This window comes from Chionomys nivalis, chromosome X (genome assembly GCF_950005125.1).
Source record: "Chionomys nivalis chromosome X, mChiNiv1.1, whole genome shotgun sequence".
NCBI classification, from domain to species: domain Eukaryota; kingdom Metazoa; phylum Chordata; class Mammalia; order Rodentia; family Cricetidae; genus Chionomys; species Chionomys nivalis.
The window spans coordinates 70,140,428-70,150,801 of NC_080112.1; the positions used below are offsets into that span (position 1 = coordinate 70,140,428).

General features: G+C 43.9%; 1 protein-coding gene across 1 annotated transcript; it reads left to right on the forward strand.

Moving 5' to 3' along the window:
- The first annotated feature begins 11 nt into the window (after nt 1-11).
- Itgb1bp2 (integrin subunit beta 1 binding protein 2) lies at nt 12-4,509 on the forward strand. Its single transcript, XM_057760183.1, has 11 exons — nt 12-143; nt 361-410; nt 490-546; nt 620-762; nt 2,453-2,547; nt 2,651-2,709; nt 2,805-2,875; nt 2,965-3,064; nt 3,326-3,439; nt 3,847-3,909; nt 4,133-4,509. The coding sequence occupies exons 1-11, from the start codon at nt 80-82 to the stop codon at nt 4,361-4,363; spliced, it is 1,047 nt and encodes a 348-aa protein (XP_057616166.1). The 5' UTR covers nt 12-79; the 3' UTR covers nt 4,364-4,509.
- Nucleotides 4,510-10,374: the final 5,865 nt, after the last annotated feature.

Sequence of the window (10,374 nt, forward strand, 5' to 3'; positions counted from 1 at the left end):
CTTCAGACTTAAGAGGTATTCCCCACTCTGCAGCCAGACTCCTTGAAATACCCTTTGAGTAAGCTCAACCAGCGCTTCCATGTCTCTGCTCTGCCATAACAAAGGCTGTGGGCAACACTTTGACCCTAATATCAATCTCCCTGGTGAGTAAATATGGACCTTGGGCTCTGAGTAGGTGTTAGTTGTTCAGCTGTGGGCTGACTATTGGGAACAGGAAGAACAAAAATTGGGCATGATTTGGGTGCTCTTCAGTCTGCTGGTCTACTTTCCACATTGTATGAAGAACCATTAACACGAACCTGAAGAAAATAGGAGGGATGCTATTTGACATAGTTCTTTCCTGCTTTCTGGTATCTACAGATTCCTGTCACTATCACCCTGGGGTCCCAATCTTCCATGATGCACTTAAGGTGAGGAATAGGTGATGGGGACCTAGCAGGAGCATTTTCCCCCAGGAAATCTAAGCTGATCAGGGTCTCTTGTTGTCAGGGTTGGTCCTGCTGCCGAAAGCGAACTGTAGATTTCTCTGAGTTCTTAAATATCAAGGTAAAGCCTTTACTTCCTTGGATTCTAGTTCCTATGGAAGAACTTTTCTAATCCTTATCTCCTTATCTACTAGGGCTGTACTGTGGGACCACACTGTGCTGAGAAGCTTCCTGAGGGCCCTCAGCCTGAGGGCCCTGCCACGAGTTCACTTCAGGAGCAAAAACCTCTGAATACAATTCCAAAGTCAGCAGAGACCTTGCTCCGAGAAAGGCCTAAGTAAAGAGACCCAAGGCTTTTTTCTCTACCGATGCAGGGATTAATGGCTCACTGGGGATTGGAAACAAGGGGTTAGAGATGTGAGGAGGGTCGTGTGTTGGCGGCTTGCATGATGCATCTTTTGTCATAGGGGAAATTTGTGTCAAGAAATGTCTGTTGCTATAAGATGGTGTAAGGATGATGGAATAGATCCCTTTATTCTAGGGACTAGGTAACTCCTCAAATACATGGTATAGAGCAGAGTAGCGACTAGATAACCTGTGCTTTGATTTTGTTGAGCTAGGCTGTGTGGCCCAGTCTTGAAATTGATCCTCCTACCTTAACTTCCTGAAGGCCAACATATTTACAGATGTACACAACCACACCTGCTTGAAAATGAAGTGATATTTTTGTTGTGCATTTTCAGTTTTTAATAATTTTTAGTTAGTATAGAAATGAATGGGTTTCATCAAGTTTTCATATATGTATTATTGTACCTTGCTCATGCCTATCCCCCAACACACCTCTATTGATCTCTTTGGTTTTGGAAGAACTTAATCTTACGTGTTTTGTTGGTTCATTCCTGTATTCCCAATACTTAAAATGCTTGGTCAGTAAGATTGCTGTGGATATTGAACTGGCCTGGGATACAGAAAATAAAAAGTAAATCTTAAATTGCTGCACATGTTGCTCTGTGCCCGTAGATTGCAAAGCTTAGGCAGAGGTGGCGGGATCACCAGAGGTCTAAGGCTAGTCCATTCTGTACAGTGAATTACAGGTCAGTTATGGTTACTGAGGGACATTTTGTCTCAAAACAAGAAAAGGAGCCAGTAGTATGGCTCAACAAGAAAAGGTGATTCCTCCATAATACTAGCTGGGTTTGGTCCCGGAAGTCTACATAAAGTCTACATAAACCAAGAAGTAACACTACAAAGTTGTCCTCTGACCTCCACACGTGTGCTGTAGTATGCAGTCCCGACACTATGCTAGTAATAATAAACAAAAATTCATAACAAAAGCTCATTATTTTATTTGAATTTCTTTCTGAAACAAGGTAACCCTGTCATTTTTATTTATATGTGTATGTGGCTACAGGTGATTGTGGCTGCCTGGTGTAGGTGCTGGGGACTGAACTCAGGTCTTCTGCAGTAGTGAGGCTCCCCCACTTGAGGCTGCATATTCTCTCCAGCCCCTTAAAAAGCTACATCTTGCAGGTGTGGTGGCACATGCCTTTAATCCCAGCACTCAGCAAACGGGCGGGTGGATCTCTTGAGTTCCAGGCCAGCCTGGAACTACAGAATGAGTTCCAGAACAGCTAGGACTACACAGAAAAACCTCTCAAAAAAAAAAAACCCAAAAGGCTACCTTACATCATAGGGTATTAGTAGTATTAGGAAGGCAGGAGGTTGCAGAGAATATTATAAGCAAGAAGGCATTGGGTTCACATCAGATAGAGGAAGAGGAAGTGATGTAGTTCTGCAGAGAAATGTGGGAAGAGTAGAAGCAACCAACTGCAAAGGAAGCCCTGAGCCTTCTCCAGGGCTATGGATTTGAATGTCCACAAAGGTGACAATTGCCAGTAGAGTTGTCCCCTGATTTCTCTGATCCTGATATACTTTCACCAGACTTACTTGATTCTAACAGTGTGGGTATGGGTGCTAGGTTACTCTGATGAATGGATCAGATCTAAGTGCCTGCTTATAACCTATAGGGCAGAGATGCCTCCAAAATTGCTGCCACTTATTATATCTCAAGCCCTGGGAGTGGCATTGGAACAGAAGGAACTAGACCAGGAACCTGGAGCAGGTAGGTGGGCCTTTAATAGGCCAAGTCTCAAAGACTGGAATTTCATGTAAACGGCAGTAGGGTGGGGCAAATAGAAAAGTTCCTGACTGTTTCCTTTGCCCAGGACTTGACAGTAGTCTGATCTGGACTGGTTCCAGCTGCCAGAACCCAGGATGTGATGCTGTGAGTGAGAGTTTTGGGGGGGACTCAAGCATGTGGCTGAGTGATACCTGGGGATAGGCATGAATTTGAATGACCTGTTTCTCCTTTGGCCTTAGGTTTACCAAGGTCCTGAGAGTGACTCTGCTCCATGTACCTACCACCCAGGGGCACCTCGGTTTCATGAGGGGTAAGAGAAAGTACTGGGTAGGTTTCTCCCAATATAAATGAGAGTAAGGGCTTGGAGTGGAATTCATATAAATGATCTTCCTCCCTCAGGATGAAGTCTTGGAGCTGTTGTGGTATCCAGACTCTGGATTTTGGGGCATTTCTGGCACAGCCAGGATGCAGAGTTGGTAGACATGACTGGGCAAAGCAGGTAAGGCCCCCCACCACTTCTTAAACAGTTGTTAGGCCCCAGTTACAGAGATAAGCTCTCCTCATACCTCCTGGCTGACCTCCCTAAAATTTTCCTTTAATACAAGTCAAATAAAATTCTGTTTTTTTACCTCTCTATAGCCCAGAGTCTTGGCTATATGAAATAGTTAATCTTTTTGAGGTTTTTTTGTGTCTTTATTCCCCATGAGACTCCTCCTGGTTTACGAGTTGAATTTCCCATCTTCTTTTCGCATCTCTTTAGCTGCCAGCTTCTTGCCGCCATGATTGGCACCAAACGGATTCCTTGGTAGTGCTGACTGTATACGGCCAGATTCCACTTCCTGCATTTAACTGGGTGAAAGCCAGTCAAACTGAGGTGAGCGATGATCTGGGGCAGGATGGGGGCGAGTGAACTCTGGTGGTCGTACAGTCTTACGGGGACAAATGCTGTATGCTGCCACTCTTTTTTGTTTGTTTTGGTTTTCCAAGGCAGCATTTTTCTGTGTAGCCCTGGCTGTCCTGGGATGCACTCTGTAGACCAGACTGGCTTCGAACTCACAGAGATCCGCCTGCCTCCCAAGTGCCGGGATTAAAGGCATGCGCCACCACTACCCATCGTATACTGTCACTCTTTAGGTTCCAGAGTCCCCCAAGAGGAATGGAAAGTTATTACAGCAGGGTTGGCTGGCGGGCCTGTGAATCTTGCCTCTTACCTGGTTCTGAAGTAATGACTTTTTCTGACCTTCTGGATTTGATACTACCCTTCTAATTCTTTCCTCTCAGCTTCATGTGCACATTGCCTTTGACGGTAACCGCGTGTTCCAAGCCCAAATGAAGCTCTGGGGGGTAAGTGAAGAGAAGCAGACAGAGGCATGGGGGGTTGACAGGTGAAGGGTAAGCTGTGGGGAATAGAGCATTTTTCTTTAACTGCTTTGGTTTTCCCTCCTTCTGTTCTTCCCCATTGCGTTCTCTGTCTTCCCCCCTTTTTTTCTGTTCTGTTCTTATTCATCAACACTCTAAGCCCAAGTCTGTGATTTCTTCATTCTTTCTGTCTCCCCCTCCTCCTTAGGTCATAAACGTGGAGCAGAGTTCTGTCTCCTTGATGCCATCACGGGTGGAAATCTCCCTGGTCAAGGCTGACCCAGGATCCTGGGCCCAGCTGGAGCACCCCGATTCACTAGCTGAGAAGGCGAGGGCAGGGGTTTTGTTAGAGATGGATGAGGAAGAATCTGAGGATTCAGATGATGACCTGAGCTGGACAGAGGAGGAGGAAGAGGAGGAAGAAGCTATGGGGGAATAGTAACAGCAGCCAGTTGAGTTTCTAGGTAGGCTCTCGGCGACCTCAGAGACGAGGATATGGTTGACTGTATGGTATCACTGAGCAGCAGGAGACTGGAGGAGGAGAGAACAAACTGTGCTGCTACTCCCCTAAATAAACCTTATATTCTGCAGTTTCACATAAGCGTCATCTCTCACCTCATCATGGAAGAGTGGATTCAGTCCCGCCCCGCCCCCACTTGGCTATGTGTTTGGAGCATATGAAAACAAGCACATGCATATGCATTCTGCTCCTCACAGCCACCAGGAGCTTATGAGCGCTTCCTGTATGTCCAGTTCCATGTTAGATGGTTTACAGAAAGCTGAGAATCGGGCTCATTCATTTCTCTCAAGAGAAAGACCTGGGCTGGGCATGGTGGTGCATGCCTGTAATCTACCACTTAGGGTCGGGAGTTCTTGGTATCCTCACCTACATACTGAATTGGAAGCTAGCCTGGGCTACATGAAACCTTGTCTTACAGCTTTCCCTCTGAATAAAAGGTACAAACAGAAAAAAAAAGAAATGACATTCTAAGCTGGGTCTGATGGCTCCTACACCTCGAATCCCAGCACTGGCAAAGCTGAATTAGAAGGACTGCCATGATTTTAAGGCCAGCCTGGTCTAGTTTGAGCTAAAAAAAAATAAAAAAGCTAGTTGTAGTGGTTTGTTCCTACAATTCTAGTAAGCAGGAGGCTGAAGCAGGAGCAGTGTAGTATAAGATCAACATAGGCTGCATAGAAAGTCCAGATGCCTGGATGACATTCTTGTTGACCCTAGTGCTTTTGCTATTGATTACTCAACCACATATCAGAGTGTATGTGCAAAGAGAAAACACAAAAGTTATAGGATGTGGCTAGATTGAAAAAAATCCTAAAATTATAGGTCATTATTTTTATAGTCTTGCTATATGACCCAGAATCTTCTTGCCTCAGCCTGTTCACTGCTGTAATTACAGGTGCAAGTCCCCATGCTCAGACCCAAAAAGTGTGGGGTTTTTTTGTTCGTAGTACTGGGGATACTCTAACCCAGGACCTACCACATGCTGTGCAGACATTCTACCACTAAGCCACAGCTCCTGCTAAAGGGAACTTAAAAGACAATATGGGGGCTTGAGAGATGTCTCAACGGCTCACAGTGTGTACTGCTTTTCCAGAGGAGCTGAGCTTGATTCCTATTGCCCACATCATGTGTCTCCCAACCACCTGTAACTCCAGATCTAGGGCATCCAACTCCTATGGCCTCGCATGCACATACCCACACACAAACACACACATAATTTTTGGGGGGTTCTTCAAGGTAGGGTTTCTCTGTTTAACAGTCCTGGCTGTCCTAGACCAGGCTGGCCTCAAACTCACAGAAATCCGCCTGCCTCTGCCTCCCTAGTGCTGGGATTAAAGTATTCTGTCTGCGTGTATGCCTGCAGGCCAGAAGAGGGCACCAGACCTCATTACAGATGGTTGTGAGCCACCATGTGGATGCTGGGAATTGAACTCAGGACCTTTGGAAGAGCAGGCAATGCTCTTAACCGCTGAGCCATCTCTCCAGCCTGCCACATGGCTTTTTTTTTTTTTTTTTTTTTTTTTTTTTTTTTTTTTTGATTTTTGAGACAGGGTTTCTCCATAGCTTTTGGTTCCTGTCCTTAAACTAGCTCTGGTAGACCAGGCTGGCCTCGAACTCACAGAGATCCGCCTGCCTCTGCCTCCTGAGTGCTGGTATTAAAGGCGTGCACCACCACTGCCCGGCACCACATGGCATTTTTAAACTCTTAAAAACAACTACAGAACTATGTGATGGAAAAAAATTACAAAAAAAAAATCCTCAAAAGTAAATAAAAGACATTATGGTTAGCTCACTGTGTCTACAGATTTTGCGTTTATGGATGGAGTCAATGATTGTGAGTTGAAGATATAAAGAAAAATTTGCACTAAATGGTTATAGATTTTCTTAAATAATAGTGTAGTAATCACAAAGCATTTATTTAGTACTATAATCTAGAGGTGGATAGTTATAGGAGAATATGTGTATGTTATATGCAAATACTATGCCTTTTCTTCAGAGACAGGGTTTCTCTGAGTAGCCCTGGCTGTCTTGGAACTCACTCTAGACCAGGCTGGCCTAGAACTCAGAGATCTACCTGACTCTGCCTCCTAAATGCTAAGATTAAAAGCATGTGCCACCACCACTTAGCTATAATGCCTTTTCCTATAAAGAATTTAAGTATCTTCCAAGCTTGGTGCAAGCAGGAGGTTCCTGGATGGATTTCCCTCCTACTGATATTACACAGAATGACTGCATAGACCTTTCTATTATTTTGATTCTGTTGTTATTTTTTGTTTTGTGATTGAGGCTCTCATACTGTTGCCCAGGATGCTTTGGAACTCATTAGATATAGCTCAGGTTGGCCTCAAACTTGGAACAATCCTCCTACCTAGCTTTCTGAATATTGGGGCAACAGGAATAGGTCACCATACCCAGCTGAAATGTAGACTTGTTTATTTTTAGTCTCCCTCAGCAAAATCAATAATCTGAGAAAATCAAATTCTTAGAAACAGTACTAGAAAGATGGCTCAGGGGGTAAAGACAGTTGCTACACACGGCTCGTGCCTTTCAGTCCCTGGAATCCATGATAGAGAACCAATTCATGAAAGTTGTTCTCTGATCGCCACACATGTGCTATTGCATGTGGGTGCCCACACTTACACACATGGTGTGACACACAATAATAATAAATTTCCAAGAAATACCCAACAAGGAAGCTCTTCAAACCTCAGGCAATCTCAAGTTCTTTATTTCTTTTAAGTCCACTGCCCATCCTCTCTCTTTCCTCCATCTGTCTCCTCCCTCTCTTCCTCGTTTCTTTTTTTTTTTAACATTTATTTATTTATTTATTTATTTATTTATTTATTTATTATGTTTACAATATTCCATCTGTGTGTATGCCTGCAGGCCAGAAGAGGGCACCAGACCCCATTACAGATGGTTGTGAGCCACCATGTGGTTGCTGGGAATTGAACTCAGGACCTTTGGAAGAGCAGGCAATGCTCTTAACCTCTGAGCCATCTCTCCAGCCCTCTTCCTCGTTTCTTTAGGGTATCATGTAGCGCTGGCTGACCTGGAACCCAATATGTGGACCAGGTGAGCCTTGAACTTGTAGAGATACTCCTGCCAGCACACCCACATCAAGCTCTTCATTTGGTGTCTTTTTGGATCAAATTGAAGATAACTAGTATGTGATTGGGATCCAGGAGTGAAATGAACTAGAACAAATGTGGACAGTAGTGTACATGAGGATTTGGAGGCTGAGGGAACATTAGGCAATGGCAGGGGATATCTCCGAGGATGTGAGTTCCACCCACAGGGGAGTTTGATCAGAGGTAAAGAGACTTCCTGGCTATATAGGATACATAATATCTCACTGCTCTCATTCAAGTCTCACTGCTCTCATTCTGGATTCGTGGGGCAAATAAATTTTCTCCTTTGAACTAAAGCCTCAAGAGTCCTGTCTTCCTTTCTTCTCCCCTTACACCCTCCCTCCCTCCCCCTTCTTTCCTTCTTTTTCTGGGACAGGGTTTCACTATGTAGCTCCACTGAGCTGACACTGAAATTGAAAATGTGAACCAGGCTGACCTAAATCAGAGGTCCACTGCCTCCTGAGTGCTGGGATTCAAAACGTTTGTGCCACTATCTTCAGCCAAGAATGCTTTCCAAACTTGGAAGCAGTTTACTCTTTACTCTTTATTCCATTCGTTTCTTTAGATGTATGTGCATGGCACCACACACCTTTAATCCTAGAATCAGGAGGCAGAGGCAGGGGAATCTCTTGAGTTGGAGGCCAGCCTGGTCTACACAGCAAGTTCTAAGCCAATGAGAGCTACATAGTAAGACCCTATCTCAAAAAAACAAAACTAAAACAATTTATTACATTTTAATTTATTTTTGTAGACATGCACAGGATGGAGTGGTATATATGGTGTGGAGGTTGTAGGAAAACTTGTGCCAATCACTTCTCTCCTACCATGTAGATTGCGGGCATTGAAGTCCATTGTCAGGCTTGGGAGCGAGTGCCTTTACCCTCTGAGAAGTTAGCACTGTCAGCTGGGCATGGTAGCACAGGAGGCTGAGGCAGGAGGATCAATATGAATTCAATATTAGTATAGGCAAGAACCTATCTCAAAATCAAAAACAAAGTTAGAGGTAAAACAGTCAGGTATGGGCTAAATGTGGTGTCTTATGCCTTTAATTCCTAGAGGCAGAAGCAGACAGATCTCTAAGTACAAGGCCAGCCTGGTCTACATAGAGAGTTTCAGGACAGCCAGGACTGTGTAATGAGACCCTATCTCAAAAATCAGAAGAAAACAAAGATTTCCCCCAAGCCAGGTGTGGTAGTGCATACCTATCCGTAATCTCAGTACTTAGGTGTTGTGGCAAGGGGATCATGAGTTCATGGCCAAACTGAAGTATGTGGCAACTTTGAGGCCACCCTGGGGTATGTAACAAGTTCAAGGCTAGTGTTGGTTTCCTAGGGAGACTTTCAAAGTTTGAGGTAAAATGACTAGAGAAAGATACATAATATGCATTAATCCTAACTGTAACTTTTTCTGTCTTATCAAAATCAGGATAACGGCAACTGTCCTGAAATCCTGAAGAGAAAGAAGGTAAGAGTTCAAAAAATTCAAATAATTCTTATATATAAGGTTGATATATAAAATGCCAAATGTTTAGTGTTAACAAAGTATGGTACTAGTTCATTTTATAAAGCCAAAGTCTAAAATATAAGAAATTTCCAATATGATCTGTATATCCAATATGTGATCTGTATAGTAGCAATAGTCAAATAACTACTTTGTGTGTGTGTGTGTGTGTGTACACATGCATATGCATGTTGTGTGACCATGTGTGTGGAGCCAGAGGTCAATATCTTCCTCAATTGTTTTTCACCTTAATTTTTAAAGATATTCTCTCACTGAATCTATAGTTCATTATTGATTTGGCTAGTCTGACTGGCCAGTGAACTTCGGAGTTCCCCTTCTCTCAGCCTTTCTAGTGCTGGGATGGCTTTTGATTATTCTTTTGAGACAAGGTCTGAATGTCCAAAATTTGCAAAGTAGACCAGGCTGGCCTTGAACTCACAGAAATCCCTCTGCCTCAGCCTCCCAAGCATTGGGGTTAAACACATGCACCACTATGCCCAGCTTTTTTGGTTTTTCGAGACAGGGTTTCTCTGTGGTTTTGGAGCCTGTCCTGGAACTAGCTCTTGTAGACCAGGCTGGCCTCGAACTCCCAGAGATCCGCCTGCCTCTGCCTCCCTAGTGCTGGGATTAAAGGCATGTGCCACCACCTCCCGGCTTATGCCCAGCTTTTATGTGAGTACTGAGGATCAAAACTTAGGTCCTCATACTTGTACAACAGACACTTCACCAACCTAGCCATGTCTCAGCCTTATTTCTTTATTTTTTAAAAAGAAATTTTTTTTGCTCCTAGTTCCTTCCAATAGTTACTCTATTGCTTCTCCATGTGTGGAAAGGAGAGCATCAAGATAAGGGAGGCTGTGACAGAAAAGAGGCTCACCTCCTGGCAGCCCGGAGGCAGAGATAAATAAGGGACCTTCAACAGGTGTACCCTTAAGGGCTATGAGCCGGTCTCCTTGCTCCAAATAGGACCATCTGCTGCTTTGCATCTCCTGACAGTATGACATCCATAGGTAAAATTTCTGATACATACAAGCTAACATGCCAGGCTTCATGCTAAGTGCATCATCTCAATCCCTCATCTCCTACTCTGAGGTCTATATTTGCTTATAGTAACACAAATCCTCTCCCTACTTCCTTTTACACTTCTTTATATGAATAAAGTGTTTGCTGTAGTTTTTAGTTTTGGGCAGTGTGCAAACTGAACCCTGGGCCTTGCATATGCTAAGTAAGTACTTTACTGCCAAGTTACATGCCTAGGCCTTACATTTCTTTCTATCCATTATACTTTGGATCTGATCTAAT

Coding starts and splice junctions, on each gene's coding strand:
- Itgb1bp2 (XM_057760183.1), top strand. CDS start 80: ATGTCTCTGCTCTGCCATAACAAAGGCTGTGGGCAACACTTTGACCCT. Junction 763..2,452: donor TTGCTCCGAGAAAGGCCTAA/GTAAAGAGACCC, acceptor TATAACCTATAG/GGCAGAGATGCCTCCAAAAT. Junction 3,910..4,132: donor CCCAAATGAAGCTCTGGGGG/GTAAGTGAAGAG, acceptor CCTCCTCCTTAG/GTCATAAACGTGGAGCAGAG.